Source organism: Lutzomyia longipalpis, chromosome 1, assembly GCF_024334085.1.
Source record: "Lutzomyia longipalpis isolate SR_M1_2022 chromosome 1, ASM2433408v1".
NCBI classification, from domain to species: Eukaryota; Metazoa; Arthropoda; class Insecta; order Diptera; family Psychodidae; genus Lutzomyia; species Lutzomyia longipalpis.
Window position 1 is genome coordinate 37,968,903 of NC_074707.1, and position 18,083 is coordinate 37,986,985.

The 18,083-nt window shown below is 37.7% G+C and overlaps 5 protein-coding genes across 9 annotated transcripts; 4 read left to right on the forward strand and 1 right to left on the reverse strand.

The window, feature by feature from the left end:
• The first annotated feature begins 122 nt into the window (after positions 1-122).
• LOC129787208 (uncharacterized) lies at positions 123-1,728 on the forward strand. Its single transcript, XM_055822595.1, has 3 exons — positions 123-273; positions 351-699; positions 1,613-1,728. The coding sequence occupies exons 1-2, from the start codon at positions 144-146 to the stop codon at positions 680-682; spliced, it is 462 nt and encodes a 153-aa protein (XP_055678570.1). The 5' UTR covers positions 123-143; the 3' UTR covers positions 683-699; positions 1,613-1,728.
• LOC129787204 (sepiapterin reductase-like) lies at positions 693-1,577 on the forward strand. The gene has a single exon (XM_055822591.1). The coding sequence runs from the start codon at positions 707-709 to the stop codon at positions 1,490-1,492; it is 786 nt and encodes a 261-aa protein (XP_055678566.1). The 5' UTR covers positions 693-706; the 3' UTR covers positions 1,493-1,577.
• LOC129790764 (uncharacterized) lies at positions 1,617-1,983 on the forward strand. Its single transcript, XM_055828499.1, has 2 exons — positions 1,617-1,769; positions 1,825-1,983. Exons 1-2 carry the CDS (start codon positions 1,617-1,619, stop codon positions 1,981-1,983), a joined length of 312 nt encoding a protein of 103 aa, XP_055684474.1.
• Positions 1,984-1,989: 6 nt separating this feature from the next.
• LOC129787191 (mitochondrial Rho GTPase) lies at positions 1,990-11,709 on the reverse strand. 5 transcript variants are annotated; one of them, XM_055822565.1, is made up of 8 exons: positions 11,091-11,709; positions 10,802-11,010; positions 10,566-10,718; positions 7,691-8,479; positions 6,176-6,582; positions 5,863-5,925; positions 4,268-4,348; positions 1,990-2,596 (listed from the first exon to the last, which is right to left on the reverse strand). In XM_055822565.1, the coding sequence occupies exons 1-8, from the start codon at positions 11,281-11,283 to the stop codon at positions 2,452-2,454; spliced, it is 2,040 nt and encodes a 679-aa protein (XP_055678540.1). In that variant the 5' UTR covers positions 11,284-11,709; the 3' UTR covers positions 1,990-2,451. The 5 variants fall into 5 exon arrangements, with proteins under 5 accessions (XP_055678540.1, XP_055678541.1, XP_055678543.1 ...); XM_055822566.1 differs by having other exon boundaries at positions 5,887-5,925; positions 11,091-11,702; XM_055822568.1 differs by lacking the exon at positions 4,268-4,348 and having other exon boundaries at positions 5,887-5,925.
• Positions 11,710-13,809: 2,100 nt separating this feature from the next.
• Positions 13,810-17,036, forward strand: LOC129787195 (gastrula zinc finger protein XlCGF26.1-like). The gene is made up of 4 exons (XM_055822574.1): positions 13,810-14,031; positions 14,096-14,944; positions 15,015-15,380; positions 16,484-17,036. The coding sequence occupies exons 1-4, from the start codon at positions 13,913-13,915 to the stop codon at positions 16,998-17,000; spliced, it is 1,851 nt and encodes a 616-aa protein (XP_055678549.1). The 5' UTR covers positions 13,810-13,912; the 3' UTR covers positions 17,001-17,036.
• Positions 17,037-18,083: the final 1,047 nt, after the last annotated feature.

Sequence of the window (18,083 nt, forward strand, 5' to 3'; positions counted from 1 at the left end):
CTCTTTCTTTCTCGTGTTTACAATGTATTTGTCATCTCGCTTTGATGTTTTCAGGTATATTTGTCTCACTCTCGCAGAGGAGCATGCAAAACACGTAGTTTATCATTTTATCTCACTCTGACGTTCCTAACCTCAAAGTTATAATGAATCCGTGGCTGGAAAATGACGACAGAAGCAATCTCAGAACTGAAATAGGCTTTGAAGACAACTTCCAACCAGCACGAGCAACAAGTGAACGTCTTCCGGATTCCAAGGAATATCTCGACAGATTAGGTTTGTCCAGAATCCCGCTCAATCTCCTGGAATACTGGAAATTAATCTTTCATGAAAATCTCTTTGTTTTTGCACAGAATCCAAATTGAGGCGTATTAAGAACAACCCGGACGTCCTTCGTCAGTTAGCTGAGAAGCGTGAAGCTTGCCTCCAGAGTCTCCTTGTGGATTGCAGTGAGGAAGTTCAGGCAAATCGCGATATTGATCTGAATCTCGACGCTCCAGTGGGGAATCCGGATTTTCGAGCAGCGCAGGAGATTGCTCGATTCCTGCGTCCTGAACAGGCACTATCGGTGGGGGAAGTAGTGCACCTTGTGAAGCACGATCATCTGCAGATTGAGAGTGAAGAGGAGGAGCAACAGCAGCAGCAGGCTAAGGAGGCCGAAGGGGAATCTGACGGAAGTCGCTGAGAAGACAACATTGCGGGGTAAATAATGGGTGGGCTAAATCTCAATGAAGTTGGGTTTCTTTTAGTTACGGGAGCATCCCGTGGGATTGGGCAGACAATGGCTGTGGAATGTGCCAAAGTGATGAAGCCCGGATCACTTATTCTCCTCCTGGCACGTTCAGCTGCTGGCCTGGAGAGTACTAAAGGGGAGATTTTGCGTGCCAATGATCGTGTGACCATTGTTACGGCCTCCGTGGATCTCAGTGAGCCTTCTAAGGAAGCTCTCGAGGGGATTGTGACCAAAGCGCTGGCCAATAGTTCCAAGGAATCCTTTCAATACGCCCTGATGATTCACAATGTCGGCACTTTGGGGGATGTGGGCAAGTGGGCTGTAGACATGGATAATCAGGCCATCTGGAGGGAACATTTTGCCATGAATGTCTTCTCCGTGGCCATCCTCAATGCAGTCTTCATGGCCACTTTCCCGGAAACGAAGAAATTCATCGTTAATGTCACATCCAAGGCTGCCATTGAGCCCTTTCCCAGCATGTCTCTCTACTGCTCTTCTCGCGCTGCCCGGGAGATGTACTTCCGCTGCTTGGCAGCTGAGAATCCCACCATTTGCGTACTCAACTACTCCCCAGGACCCGTGGATACGGACATGGCAGCGGATATTCGCACAAATTCCATCGATCCCGAGCTCAAGACAACCATGACGGGACTCTTCACATCCGGGAATCTCGTCACACGCGAACAGACCACGAAGAAATTCATTCAAGTCCTCCAGGAGGGAGCCTTCGCTTCCGGAGCTCATGTGGATTACTACGATTAAAGCTTTTTTTTTTTCGGCACATTCCCACTTTGTAGAGATTTTTTTATTGTTGCAATATACGAGCTTTTTCCTGCTCAAAAAAACTGAAGAAGAACTTCCTTTCTCCTCTTTATTTTACAGCAATATGATGGATTCCACCTTCGGTCAGACTTTTATGTTCCTCACAAAGCTCGCATGGAATAGCCGGACAACACTCCCTCTCCTCATAACAGCCGTCTTCCTGGCCATGGATTTCCGGATGCAGGTAGAATTGGATCTTCACATGGAGAATCAGGATGTGAGTTTATCCTTTTCCTTGAAAAACAGAGAATAATTCTCAAGAAACTTTGTAGTTCCAGAATGACGGCTCAGTGGATGATCTCGAGGATGATGAGAGTGGTTCATCATCCGACTACTACTACGACAGTGATTCCTCCATAACAAACGAAGAGGAAGAACCTGATCATCAGGAAATCCGGGAAATTCACAGAATACAACTTGGAATCCAATAAAACTCGTTTTTTTTTCTTGAAATTTTCAATTTACTTCAATTTATTTTTCTTCCTTTATTTATCATCTCCCGCTCTTATCTTCTGAACTACACCATCATCTACTCATGACGACTATTACAAGAACTTCATTGACTCTTCTTTTTTTTTTTAATAAAAACAAAAGAAAAAAACTTGTGGCGATAAAACAAAAAAAAAAACTTGAGAATGGAGAAGCTTGAAGACTACGGATTGAAAGTAAAATATTTACAAGATTATCATTTTTATGCGCTGCTCCAGAGGTCAAGCTCATCCTCTCTTGATTCCAATGAATTTATTTAATCTAAAAATTACTGACTAATGACTACGTGGCGTCGATTATTGAGAAATATTTTCCACATCCTGGATTGCACGCTGGGAAATCCTCGTGCTCAAAATTCAAAAAATTTTCTTCTTATTTACAAACTCTCTCTCTCTCTCCAGTCACGCAATTCACCGGCTGCTGTAGGTGCTCGAGGGGTTCCGCTGAAAAGCCCGAACAACGTACCAACCCACAACGGTGATGGCAGCAATACCCAGACCGGCCTTCCACCACACCAAAGGATCTTCCGGGGTGAGGCCAAAGTGCTTCAAGTGTCTAATTTTGCGGGGGGAGGAAAATTGAAGAAAAATTATTAATTAAATTCATTTTGCGTTCATTCCTTGTTCTACGTACAGTACATGGGGGAAAATTTGGTACATTCTCTTACACATATATGATGAAAATATTTTAAAAGATTTTAAGGAACAAATTAAGCCATGCTTTGACTTATAAATTATTTTCTCATGCATTTTCTAGTGATAAAAATTGAATTAAATATTTTTTTATGGATAAATTCTTTAAACAACAAATTTTTAATCAAGGAAAAACTGTTCTGTAAATATGATTTCTCATGAAAATTGTGAAAGAATTAGATTTTGGACAATAAAATTTTCAATATGAGATTTTTTATGATGGATAAGATTTATTTAAGTTGAGATAAGCTATGAATTGCTATAAAATCAATAAACAACGCGCCCTCATTTTCTCCATACACCTACGGTGGTAAATTTTGAAAGCTTTGAAGTTTATAGCAATTATGGGAGTCTTTGATAATTTGTTTTTCATAGTTGAATTGACTAGGTAAATTATGAAATTGCAGGTCTAAAACAATATTTAAGTTTTTAAAGATCTGTCTTTTCTTTAAATGCTATAAAATTGACAAGTAACACCATAATCTTCCGCAAACGTGTATAATGAAGAATTTCGAAAGTTCAGCATTTTAAAAGTACTTGGGGCTGACCAATAGCATTTTATAGCAAATAGGAGATGATATTTGATAATTTTATTACATTTTGTGGTATAATTTAAGCTCTGAGAAAGTAAAAAAAATCATTAAGGTTAACCACGAATAGCTATAAAATGATGAATTTTTGAAAGTCACAAAATAACAGACGTTTGCGGAAGATGAGGATAAAATTTGTCAATTTTATAGCAAATGAAGGCAACAGGATTTTATGGATAATTGATTTGTTTCCTTTAAGATATTTTAAAGAGCTTTGCTTATTTAATAATAAAACAATTAGATATAAAAAAGAATTTTATAGCAAGTGTGTCCTTGTTGAAAGGATACTCCAAATTTTATAGCAGGATTTTTTAAAATATAAAACTACTAATGTTTATTCATGTTTTTTATGATTTCTTAACTATTTAATTTTTAATTTTTGGGATTTAAAAAAAATGAAATAAAATAACCACAATTGTACCAAACTTACCACCATGCACTGTAAAAAAAAAGAAATAATGTAATCTGTAAAAACACTCAATAAATTATGTTAGGCAAGCAAGTTGTTCTACTTGAATTAGCACCATTTTGAGATTCCCAGCTTGATTATTACAAAGCATTCTTTTCCAATTGTTCTAACACCTCTAATGGAATTCTTTTCATGCGTGAAAATTTTTTTTATCGCATTCTTTACAAAGCACTACTAACTACCAACGTTTAATACTTTTCTACAAAATTAATTACCTTACCCATTTATTTACACATAAACTAATAATAAAATTAATTAATTCTAATCATTCTAATGCGGATATATATTTTGTTTTTACATTTTCCTTTTGCCTACGAAACAAGAGAAAGAGTTTGTTTTTTGGTGCAAAAGTGCATCGTGCCTTTGTGGGGGGAAAGAAGCTTTCTAAATCGTGCGCCGAAAAATGATTTAAATAAAATAAGAATTGAAGAGAAATGGAAAAAAGAGAGGAAGATTTAATGATTTTTGTTTGCACCTGTTGACGTTAAAAGGTTGGGGCCAAGTCATCGATGTGTTGGGACTCATAAAAAGGAAATTCACGACACGCCGGAGGGGACTGAAAGAAGAAATTGTTAAATTGATTTGGAACATTTCTTTGGGGATTTTTCTTTCATTCTTTTTGCGATCAAGCAGAGATTAAAAAAAAGAAGGAAAATAATTAATTTTATAGAACAAAAAAGTCACAGAAACGAATTAATTAAATAGAAATTCACTTCAAATGGAAAAAATCATCTCAATAAAATGATTCAGTGTGAAAATCTACGTGATTTTCTGTGGAAATCTGCGGCTAAATCGTAAAATTTCAATTTCTACCGTTCACTGGTTTATTAATGCTTCATCTCACTAAATTTACTTTGCGCGTTGTGAAGCTAAATTGGAGATGATCACGCGCGAATGCTAATGAAGCAAAGAAGACGTTCTACATTCAGAGATGTTCAACAGTTTTATGCTTCCGTTATGTCAATTTGAATTTGAATTTGACAAACGATTATTGCCGATCACTTGTCGAATGATACACGAAGTACAAGTTTTGACAACATTTTTTTAAGTATTTTTGTCAATCTTGTAAATATTTAGCGAAGTTTTTAATAAAAGACGTAAAAGAGAACATCAATGAGGTTTTTTTTCGTCTTTTGCTGTACATTTTTAATTAATAAGTGGTTCGATAATATTAAAAATTTTTATTAAATCTTGTATTTTTCACTTGAAAAATGAGACAAAATTCTATGTTTTGTAACCCTTTTCTTTCTATTATTCTTTCTAGACTTTAAATTATGGCAATTTTATCAATTTAATCTTAAAAAAAAATATTTTTGAAATTTTTTTTATACAAAAAAAATATGAAATAAAACAATTTATAATTAATTTAACAACTAAAAAAGTGTTACGAGAAAAGTATTAAGTATTTTAAGTGCCTTAATTTACGTTGAAAACGTAAAAGTACTCTCATTTTCATTTTCATTATAATTTGTAAAAGATTTTAAATGAATGGGGCTATCTGGGTCAAAACGATGGGGTAAAATGCTACACGAAAGTAAATAAAGAGATTTAAGACTATTTTCAGATTGACGAAGCATCACTTTAATGCTATCTAGCGCCGTTTTGACTTTCCCGAACTGACTTATTTAGCCCCATTATTATTTCATTTTTATTTTCAAACAAAAATATTGAAAAAATATTATTTCTCGTACTATATCACCTTAAAAAATCATTTCAAAGTTTAGAAAAAACTCCTCTTTTAAAATAATTTAATAAAAATGTTTTTTTTTTTTGTTATTCACGTCTCTGATTCACTTAGCCCCACATGAATTTATCGAACCACTTATCACCAATATCACATTTTTATACATTTTTTTTTCAGTGTTAATTGCATTTTAGTAAGCAAAACGTCCTGACAAGCACTTTTTTGTTAATATTTTTTAAAAAATTTATTTTAGTGTTTCGCGTGCGAATTTTATTAAAGAAAAAAAAACTTTTTTATACCAAAAAAAAAAATAAAAAACAACCAAAATGCGAGCTTTGGCATTTTTTTTAAAGTATTAGAAGAGTTAATTCTGAAGCGGAACTTACGTGGTCTCCCACAGCTGTACCAACCTGTGCTTGTAAAAGAGGATCCAAGCCGCTTGGAAGCGACTAAATTACGTTTTTTTTACAATTTTTTATTGCCGATCAAGAGTGGTCAGGTGTGTGTGCATGTTGTCATATATAGAAGAAGAAATTGTTAGCAAAGGTGCTCAAAAGAGGATTTTTTTTCAGTTTAGTCCTCTAAATAAATCCCTTTAATTCTTTTTTTTTTTTTGGACTAATAGATTCTTTCACCAATTTTTTGAGCCCAAAAACCCTTCAAAAAATAAATTCTTGAAAAATAAATTTCTTTACTCACGGGAATGCCGCCATTGTGGCAAGTTTCGTGAAGAGGTCCTTCTTGTTATCCCTGACGCTGAAAATTTGCGGTGGCAGTATTTTGTACTTGCTGCAGAACTCCGTTGGTTGGAGGAGATAATTCTGCGGGACTTCCAGCAAATCCCCCTTTGTGCCAACAATCAAAACGGGTATTTTGCTCTCAGCAAAGTACTTAATGTAGATCCGGGCGATGTACTCAAAGGAATTGGGATTGCTCACGTCGTAGACTAGACAGGAAACATCACAGTGCACCTCATTCGGTTGTAGGGGATCCAGCACCTGCCGCACGTCAATGTCCCGGAGAACGAGATGCTTCTCCTGCCCGTACACCTGAACGACGTTTATGCAGTGCTGGACACCACTCCGGAGGTCCTTTTCTGTGATTTTCTGCACGGAAATTAAATTTTTTGTTTGAATTTTATTGAAATAAAAATATTTTTTAGCTGTGTTTCTTTCAGACACAGCTTTTGTGTACCGAGCAAAATCGAAAGTCGTCAGATCGGGCACAAACTTGGGATGAGCACGAATTAGGGTCCTCACATTCCAAAAAACGTATGCGCCAAAAATAAGTTTTTCCCGTCCGCCATTTTGAATAACCTCAAAATTTTGTTTTGCCCATATCTCAGCCTCTATTATAGCTAAAAATCTGAAATTTGGATATGTTGTAGGGGCCATCAAGAGCTTTCCAACGATGCTTTATTTTTGAAAATCGATTAAGCCGTTTAGTCAATATGGCCGCCACAATTTTTCATCGAAAATCGACCATAACTCGAAAACGGCTTGACCGATTTTGATCAACCCGGGGTCAAATGAAAGATCTCAACAAACCCTACAACTCTCTAGAACATCCGAAGTTTCAAAAGTGACCGCTAGGGGGCCAAAAATCGAAAACAAAATTTTCGATGAGTTTTCGATGAATATCTCGAAAACGGCGACATAAATTTTTTTCATTTTTTGATATGTTGTAGCTGACCATATTATCTAGCTTCATGCCAAAAATGAAGAAAATCTATGGATCCGTTCTCGAGATATAGCCTTCCAAAGTTGGCATGTCATATCTCGGGTTCTACAAGTCCGATCTTGATCAACTCAAGCGCAAATGAAAGGTTTCGAGAAACCCTACAAATGTCGAAAACATTGCAACTTCGAGAAATGACCGCAAGAGGCGCTGAAATCAAAAACAAAGTTTTCAAAAATTTCGAACTCGAATTTTTCGAAAATGGGGACATAATTTTTTTTCATTTTTCGATATGTTATAGCTGACTTCGAGACCTTTCAAACAAAAAAAAATTTATGAAAATCTATGGATCCGTTCTCGAGATATGGCCTTCCAAACATTTCTTGGGGTATGACTTTTCTACTTTTCCCGACTTTGCGCGTATTTAAACTAATTTGCGTTCTATTTTGCTCTCACAAAATTGGTACACTGAAAGAAACACAGCTCTCGTAAGCTTGGTCAGCTTACCAGTACATTTTATTTAATGAGAATTTGTACCTTCATGTCGTCGTAGATGAAGGCACGGCAGAGGGCTGTCTTCCCGGACCCCTTCTGCCCAATCACGTGGCATACGTAGACAGAGCGACTACTCTGCTTCTTGGCAAAGTCCAACCTTCGCTCGCGCGTGACATGAATGGCCGCCAATTGGGACTCATTCTCGTGCACATTGAAGCCCAAATAGGCGAGATATTCCAGCGTCTTGGGGAGATCAACGAGCGTCATTAGAGCCCACCGGGAGATCCATCCGTGCAACGTGAGGAAGCCATTGTCATTCGTCGATACCGTCCACTTAACGTCCGACATCCACGGCACATTGGGGCAGGCGCTAAACAAATTCTTAAACTCCTCCGGCGACAAGGCTCCATCCCCATCGCGATCACTCCGCTCAAAGAGAGCCGTGAGGAATTGCTGACCACGATGGGAGAGCTCCGTACTGCTGCCGGGAGGGACCTTCACAGCCGGATGCAAGTACTCCTTGGACATTTCGAGGTGTTCGTTGTAGCCGAACCGCCGAAGAACAGCCCACGTTGTCTCATTCCGTCCACGCTGAATGAACAAGCAGTGCAGGTAGAGGAACCCCTTGAGCGTTACGGCGTCATGACGAATACCATCGGGGATGTTCTTGATCAACACAGCCTTCACCTCATCCAGCACCTGAGGCTGCAGCGGCGCATTGAAGCAACGTCGCTGGAAGTGATTGAGCTCGTAGTCATTCAATAGGCCATCCCCATCGATGTCGCACACCTTGAAGATCCTCACGAGGGCTTTCTTGCAATCATTTGTGAGCTGCAATGGGGAGAGAGGAACAATCTCTAAGGGAAAAGGGACTAATCATTTTTTTTTTGAATAAGATTTCCTTGGAAAGTATCCAAGAATTTCATCTGCAGTGAAAAATGCAGGAAAATCTCTTCTTTTCCACCATTTAGGGGTAACTGGGGTAAAATGGTGAATGGGAAAAAAATAAAAATTAATATCTCAAAAAGCAGTGGGAGCTAATCTGTCTAATTTTGTCAGTAGTTGCACTTCATACCCCTGCCTAAGCCTAGAAAGTTTCATAATAATTGATCCAATATTTTGGCTTTTATTTGAAAAACAAATTTTTCGAACCTCAAAGTTACTCTGACCACTCAACTACAAATTAAGTTTTGGGGAAATTCTCTGCAATTTTTTTTGATCCAAATGCATTTTTAGACAGAGTAATTATTGCTAAACACGAATCTAATTTGAATTTTCCGAAAAAATCTTCCGAATTTCCCGTAGAACACTGATAGTAAAAAGTACCGCTTGGGGCAAAATGGTGAATTTGGTTTTTTTTTAAATAACTTTTTTTTGAGAAAAAATCCCTTAATTAGTAGGGGAGGGCGGGGCTATTTGTGTCAATTTGGATAAATCCCTGTCTGCAGGACTTCCACGGGGCAAGAAATTTTCCTCGATAGGCCATTCTCATGGGAAATTTCCTTGCCTACAACTTTGTCTCAGACCGCTTTTCTCTATCTCCACGGAAAATATGAGTTTTCGAGCTTTTCCTGAACCCTTCCGCTTCTGACTTTTTTAAGAATCCGTCGACGAATATTGTCACCGGCGGGGGTAATTAAGTCGGTGGAATTTTCCGACATTTCCAAAGATTTTCCACCTGAGAGATTAGTTGTAGCTACTAACCGAACTCCTCACTTGTTCATCCACGGCAAGGAATTTCACTTTTCTATCCACTAAAACACAGAATTTCGGAATTTTCTCAACTCCTACATTTTGCAACAATAAGGTTAGAAAACATGTCAATATTTTGACGTTGCATATGATTTACATTAGTGACAATATTAGCCCCACTTTACATTTGTGTTGATTTGCATAAATGTGTAGAAAAATCATTAAAAGTTAGTGCAAAATACACCTTAGCAACGTTTTCTGCATTGACCTAGCTTGTGGATAAGACGGTGAGATTGGAAAATCGCTAAAAGAAAAGTGTCGGAAAATGAGTTTTTCTCAACACGCAAAGCGTATTTTTGGAGGCCTCAAAATTTGTTTATTTTTTTATTCCTAAACTATTCATCAGATAATCACCAAACTACAGTCAACTATTGAGGGTAGATAGGACTTCTTATCCTAATTTTTTCAGATGCTTCCGATTAATAACTTGGGAGAAATTGCCATTTGAAAATTCCGAACTGTCACAAATAGCCCCGCTCTCCCCTATAACTAATTTAGGATGATTGAACACTCACTATTACCAATTTTTATTAACTAAAAAAAATAAAAAAGACAATTTCTTAAATTTAACGTTATTTTTATTTTTTTGTATTTTTTTTTATTAAAAAAAAGTTTTAATTGGTACACAAATCTCTCATTCTCAATAGATATTATAGTGTCTTGCTAAAATAGTTTCATTAAATTAAGATTAGCGAACAAAAAACGCAATTAACCGTTTTACCCCAGGGTTGGGGCAAAATGGTGAAAGTGCAAGGGTTTGGAAAATGACCTGAAAAAGCATTTTTCCGTTGAGATAGAGAAAATCCGTCTGAAACAAAGTTGTAGCCCGGAAAATTTCCTATAAGATCGTTGTCATGGGAAATCTCAAATATTTCCACGGAACTCTGGAAAAATTATCTCCCAAAAATTCACCGTTTTACCCCAGGTTCCCCTATCATTAATCTTCTATCTGGGAAATTAATTCAGTGGAAAAACTGATGAAAAAACTCTAAATTGTGATGTAAATTCCGTAAATTCATTAAAAATTATTTCTCTACGACGCAAAACAGTAAAGATTTGCAAGATTATGGGCTTGTTGTGAAATATAATTCCTGACAGAAGAATAAACTTCTTCTGTTGCAAAAGACGCAAAAAGGACGCTTAAAAGATGCCAACAAACACTTACATCATGATCTTCTATGCTGTAGAGTGGTGCCGTTGGATGCAAAACAGCCTTTTGTGCGTAATAGAACATTTCAGAGATGTTCTGCAGCGTCTTGGCGGAGCACTCAACGCAACTCTCCACTTCCGGGTATTCTTCCATGATGGACAATACTTGCTGTGTGGGTGGGAGAAGATTTGTTTTGTTATCAATGGGGGTTGATTACATAATAAGCACGAGAAATCCGTTGTGAGACTCACGTCGATTGTGGAGAAATCCACGAGGTCCACTTTGTTGCCCACAAGGACAACGGGCTTCTTCTGATCAATGGGCATACTCTCCCGGATCAAGGGGAGCCAGTGGGAGGAGATGCGGTCAATGGTTGTGTCGTCCTCGACGGAGTAAACCACACAAACCACAGAGGCTCTTGCAATTTCATCCGCCAGCGCATCTTCCGTTTGTTCGGCAGCTGTAAAAGGCACGCGTGAGAGGGATGATGTTCAGTTGCCCCGGGAGCACGTGGTGGGAGCCACTCAAAAGTTCAATTACCTGAGAAATCGACGATATTCGTGGGCACCTGTTCGGGAGTGACATCCGCCGGAATTGTGATCTCCTCCGCCTTTGGGGGCACATCCTCTGGGAACTCCTCACTCACAAGCGACAGAATCAACGATGTTTTCCCCACCCCGGGATCCCCCACAAGGAGAATCCGCACAAGTCTCGAATTACTCCACACCACCATCACTCACTTGTCCCAAAAATTTAGCGATAAAGCGCGAAAAATCTCACTCACCCACTCAGACAGACTTTTAGTCCATTTTGTGGAGCCCCAGAGCTACTAGAAGCCACTCCTGGGGACGCCAGAAATCCCCCCGGGGAGGCACACAGACAGAAAACCCCCCGAAGAAAAACCAGGAAGACACCCTCCACCCCTTTTTGCAACTTTTCACACACTTTTCACGCCTTTCCAGGGATTATTTGGTTAACTTTTCACTGTGTCCAGACTTTCCAGGGAGTAGGGCTTCACAATCACCCCCAAGTGAGCATCCCCCAGTACGGAATCACAGAGATTTTCAAAGCTACTTCTGGGTCGTCCCCAGCTGCGTTTTTTTCCTTATTTCGTCGCGGAGTTAAAATTTTGCTCGCTGTCAGACAAGCAGGGCTGAACAAAGGGGGAAGTCAGGGTTGTATTATGCGAATTATAAGTTTGTTGAAAAATATCTAAAATTAATTTTTTTTAAATAATATTTTTAGGTAAAACTTGAATAAAATTGATTGTTTTGATTAGGATTTATGGGATTTATATTATTTTTTTATTTATTTTTTATTTCAATCGGTCAGATCGATTAACCTGCTGGCCGCCAAGACCTTGGAGCTTCCTTAGAGCGCCAATGTGGGTTCGTTGAACGACCCCAAGAAGGAAGTCGATTTTCTCATAAACTATAAAACCGGGAACTGTCGGGTCACTACCTTTAGACTCCTTATATAGTCCTCTTGCCCCTTGCATCACAAATTCGCCACCCGGAAACACGCAGAAGAAGATATTAGGGAAAAACATTTTTCACTCCTTTTTCACACTTTCTTCGTGAGAAATTTGCCACGAAGTTGACCGCAACTGCTATTTTTTTTCACTACTTCCCCACATTCCCCTCACTTCCCGCACCGTGATAAATGGCAATATTTCTCGAATATTCTTTATTGTTTTGCACATTTATATGCTTCTAATTATGTTTTATGTTGTTTATGTTACTTATTCGCGATAATTCTGACACTGAGAAGGTAAAGTGAGAAATAAAAACAAACCCTTCAACCCCCTTCAACCATATGATTTATGATGTGACTAACTTCATTCTAAGAAATTTTCCGCAGCATGACCGTTACATCAATTTTTGAATTCCCTTCTTCTACATTTTCCTTAATAACTTTTCTTGTGGTGGACGGATTGAGCTGAAATTTTTACACGACCTCCTCAGATAACCAAGGAACTTATTTCCAAAAGATGGGAATGGTATTTTTTATATTTATTGAGTTATAGCACGAAATATAGCGCTGGGGTCGTTCAACGACCCCGCTTGGCGGCCTAGAGGTTAAGGCGTTTAGTAGAGCATTCATTCTTTTACTTCTTCTCTTTTTTGTTTTTTTTTTTGTAAATAAAGTATCAAAATACAGTCGTGCTCTCGTGGTAGGACCGTCGTCAAAATGACTTCTCCGCGGTAAAACGGCTTCAGAATGAAGTATTTTGCCTTCGCAGTGGGACAATTAGTACTATTGGAAAGGTAGGATACTAATTGTCCCACTGCGAAGGCAAAATTCCTCATTCTGAAGCCGTTTTACCGCGGAGAAGTCATTTTGACGACGGTCCTACCACGAGAGCACGACTGTACAATAAAAGGTTGTAAATTACAAATTGAATTGAACCGTTAACACTAAATGACCAAAAATTCTAAACTGAAACTTTGTCCTCTTTGCCCTCAATTATTTCAGGCAAGGAAAATGTTTTTCCAAGCTTTCTTTTGACAAACTTAACGTCGCTTATACATAAATGTAGAATTTATAAAAATAAATTAAATTAATTTTGTATAATTATTTAAAAGTCAATTGGGCAGCGATTGCCAGTTTTGTCCTTCAAGTGGTAAAAAAGCATTTTTACTGCAACAGAAAATAGAATGAAAAGTTAAATTGTTAAATTCAAAACATAATTTTTAGGGGTAGATTCTCATAAAATGTTTTCTTTTTTTGCTAACAATGACTGAAAAGTTTCTGTAAGATTTTGATAGATAGGTGTTCTAAAATCGTTCTATTGTCGTTCTAGAAAAGAAAAACAAAAAATTTGTTGTTCAGGAGAAGTCAAAGAGATTTCTCAAGAGGCCTGGAAAAGTAATTTTCCTTCAAAAATACGATTAAAGGTAGAAACAAAATGTCAAAATCCTATAAGATTTTTCCCGGAATGCCAAAAATCTTATAACTGGACGAATTTTAAGAAAAGAAAAGATTTTTATCAGAATCGCCCCTTATTCTCAAAGAATATTTTTCTCGATCAAAACGTCTTCCTTCGCGTAATTTTACATAAAAATTTAATACTTTTATTTAAAAATAAAGTTATATTCATAAAAATTCAATGTTTTGCTTTTGGACCCATGTGCGTGAAAGGGTTAAGTTTCATGCAAAATTTCCCACATGCAGAGATATTGGGCTGTTCAATATTTATCCAGATTAAAACCCATAAGAAAAAAATTGAAAATATATTGGAAAAATCCTGAACTTTATGAGACAACCCAATATTTGGGATCAATATGAAATGTCAGTGAGCAAATAATTTTTCAAAAATTCTAAAATTAATTAATTTCTAAATAAACAAAATAATAAATAAAATGGAAATAAAAACGGAAATTGACGATAAAGTGGACCTTGGTATTGTGAAGGAAGAATTTTCTGTGGTAGAGGAGAAATCCCAGGAATACCCAACACTGTTCCTGGAGATTGAGACAAAGTAATTTAATTATTTTTTTTTTAATTTCGTTAATTAACTAATAAAATCTTAATTCTTCCAACAGAGCTATTAAGAAAGAATCTGAAGATTCTGATAACGAGGAAAGTAGTAAAAATCACCACGATTGTAGGATTTGTGGTAAGAATTTCAACAATGCTTCTGCACTTGAGCGGCATAGGGATTGGCATGATCCAGAAGGATCAGCTTCCTGTTTGAAGGATTCAAAATCCTCCAGAAAAAAGCTTAGTCCAAGGAAGAAACTCCCAATGAAACCAAAGATTAAGAAGTTTTCCTGCTCTCATTGCCCCAGGAGCTACTCCTCCCCATCAGGACTGAGGTATCATCTGAAGGCAATCAGTAGGGCAGAAGAGAAGTATGAGTGTGCTGAATGTAATAAGAAGTACTTGGAGAAATCCTTCCTGAAGAATCACATTGTAACAGTTCACTTGAGGAAGGTACAACAGGTGAAAGGGAAGCGCGGGAGGAAGCCTAAGAATCCCGACATACCCAATCATCCAGGTCCGTATATGTGTGAAACATGTGGGGCATCCCTTAAGACTAAAGCCTCCTACGAAAGGCACCTCTTTGTCCACACTGACGTTAAAGACGTCCAATGTCCTCTCTGTGGGAAGATGTTTGCCTGCAAACAGTATCTGGGCACACACATGCTCATGCACACCAAACGCGGAGGCTACATCTGCACGCTCTGCAACAAAGCCTACAACTCCAGAGGAGGGCTGTTGTACCACAAGAAATACGCTCATAGCGTAGAAGCTGTGGGAGTACAGGAAGTTGGGGAGAATGGTCAGATTGTCTGCAAGCCAAAAAGGAAGAAGAATGAATGTGAAAAGTGTGGAATGAAGTTTGTACGGAAATCTCAAGTTGAGAAGCATTTCCTGGAGGTCCATTTAGGGTAAGTAGAACTCCTTCATTTCGTTCCTTCAATCAAGGAGCTTCATTAAAAGTAAGAATCCTTTCTGCAGTATTAGCAAAGGAAGTGATAGCTTTGTGTGCGAACAGTGCGGTAAAGTCCTCAAAACTAAGGCCAGTTATGAGAGGCATCAGTACGTTCATAGCACTACAAAGGACATCATGTGTCCTGTTTGTGGGAAAATGTTCTCCTGCAAAGAATACCTCGGGGTTCACATGCTGAATCACAGAGATAAAAATTCCTACACTTGTGAAGTGTGCAAGAAGGCTTTCTCCAGAACTGGCTTCCGGTATCACCGGAAACATGCACACAAGGAGAAGAACAAGAAGCTGATTGATAACTTCCAATGTGCAAAATGTAAAATGATCTTCCCAAAGAAGCAAAAACTCAAGAATCATCTCCTCAGACAACATTTCAAGTAAGTCTTGACATCCTTAATCATTTCTTTAAATTCTAACTAGAAGTGGAACATTTGGGTGTAATTTATTTTAAAGACCGGCTTTAGTTCCCTAAACCAGGCTTTAGTTTTATAATCTAAGCTTAAGCTTTCTTAAATCATGACTAACTTTTAAAGCTAGGCTTAAGGTTTTTAAAACCAGGTCTAAGCTTTTTAGGATAGGCCTAAGTTTTCTCTGCAGTTACTACAAATATGCTTTAAAATCTAGGTGGTCTAAATTTTTAAGACAGACTAAAACTTTTAAATGTAGGCTTAATATTCCTTGACTTCCTTAGTTTAAGCTTAATGTTTAGGAGTTAGGTTTTCGGATTAAAGTTTTTAGGACTTAGTTTTTTTTATAAGGGTTGGTTAAATTTTAGGGCTAGATCCTAATTTTTAGGTCAGACTTAATTTTTCAAGTTAAACTAAAGTTGTCTTAAGCTTCCTATTAAACCAAGCCTAAATTTTTGAGTTAGACATTACTTTTTCAGGCAAGAAGGGCTTTGCTTAAATTTTAAAAAGTAGGCTTAAATTTTTAATCGAAGACTTAAGTTTTCTTAAACTAGATCTAATTTCCAAGATAGGTCTTAGATTCATAGATCAGTTTTGACTTTTTTAAACAAGGCCAAAATTTATTTGAATCAGGAGGGCTTTAAACTAGGCTTTAAATGAATAATTTAAGCCTAAGTTTTTTAGGCTAAGCCTAAGCTTTCTTAAACCAGAATTTTTATTGAAATCAGGTCTAAGTTTTATGGGATAGATCTAATTTTTTTAAGGTAAGCTAAAGGATTTTATTGGAGGCTTAAGCTTTATATTAAAACAAGCCTAATTTTTAAACTAAGCCTTAGTCCTTTAAATCAGGATTTAATATTTTAAGGTCAGACTTCTAAAGTTAAGTATGGCTGAATCAGGTCTAAATGGTACATCCAAAAATTTATTCAGCCTAATCTAAGCTTAAAACTTAAGATCCTGACCTTTAAAAAACTTTAGCTCTGACTTTAGTTTCCTTTAAAAACTATAGCCAGAGATTAAAAAAAACTAATCCGAACCTTAGTAGTTAATTTAAGACTCTGCTCCCTTAACAGAAGCCCCGAATTTGTTCACATCTGTGCAACATGTGGTAAGAGCTTCAACACAAAGGGCGGCTACGACAGGCATCAATTTGTTCACACCGATATAAAGAGCATAATGTGTCCGTACTGCGGAAAAATGTTTTCCTGCAAACAATACCTGAGCACGCACATGCTGATGCACACCAAACGAGGCGGCTATGTGTGCGAAACGTGCAATAAGGCCTACAACTCCCGAGGAGGCCTACTGCATCACAAGAGATCCGTTCACAGCGGTATTGGATTCTCCTGTCCATTCTGTGAAAAGACTCTCACGTCCAAAGGCAGCTTGAGGAATCACATAAAGAGTCATCACACTGAAATTCCCGCTGAAGGAGAAAAGGGGAAGAAACGCAAAAGAACGCGGAAGATCAGGGCTTCAAAGGCTAAGTCTGCTCAAACCGTTGAAAGTGAGCAGCAACTCGTTGAAACAGCTGAACATGAACTGGCTGCTGAAGTTGAAGTCAAGTGTGAAAATATTGAACAAAAATAAAGCTAAAAATTATCTCGATTGATCTTTAAAAAAAAATTGTCTGTTTTACTGATCGTAGTTCTGCAAAACGGCTTGACCGATCGAGCATTTTAGCCGCAATTCTGAATAGCTGAGTGTGAGAACGAGATTCAATCAGAGGTTACAAAGATCTGGACAGTTGACGCTGTTTAAAAACTCTTCAAAATTATGTTTTTTTAAAAAAATCTTTAAGTTTCCTTCTAGTTCTTTACAGAAAACACAGCTTAGGCTTAATTAAGGGACTTAATGTTAAAGGATATCTCGAAAATACTTCATTTGAGAATCCAAATCTTGAGCAGTTCGGTTCAAACCTTCCGGATTTGGATGCAGATGATTAGATTCCTTTATAAAAGTCCTCACTTTGTCCCATGTCTCAATCATTTCTCTGATCCTCTCATACGATGATCTCGTCCTTAAAGGATCAACTGATTGGAAAGTTTCCTTGTTTTGGGAATTTTTCTCTTCAAAATCAGTTTCAGTTATTGAATCATTGGAGGAAACTGAGGAATTCATAAAGTCTTCAGTGTTGTCCTCTTCTGCTTCTTCCTTAACCTGCACCGCCGTTGTTGCTTTCTTCTTCTTTTCGAGTCTTTTCTTGAATCTATAAATCCAGCTGGCGCTAGCACTGAACTCATTGGGATTGGGTTTACTAGAAGGTAGTCCTGAAGAGATTTTGAGTTTTTTATAGACTTCGAGGGCTTTTTTGCGAATTAAATATTGCGTCGTCTCTTCTCCTGTCTTGTCACGTTCCTCAATCCATGCTTCCACAATTTCTTCCACCTCATCCACAATGTGTAATCTCTGCTCTCCGTAGGAGACTTTTGTAGCCCAATTAGAGGATTTGCAATGCGAAATTGCATCTTTCTGCTTCAATATTCCATAAATTGTCGTCTTGGGCACACCGTATTCATCAGAAAGTTCAGCAACACCCAATCCCACCTCCCATTTTGCAATTACGTCCTTTTTAGTCCCTATCGAGAGAAGGATTCTCTTGCCATTCCCGTCTCCTATTTTCTCAAGAGTAGGAATTTTTCTTTTCTGTTTGTCCTTTGTTTTGGGCTTTCT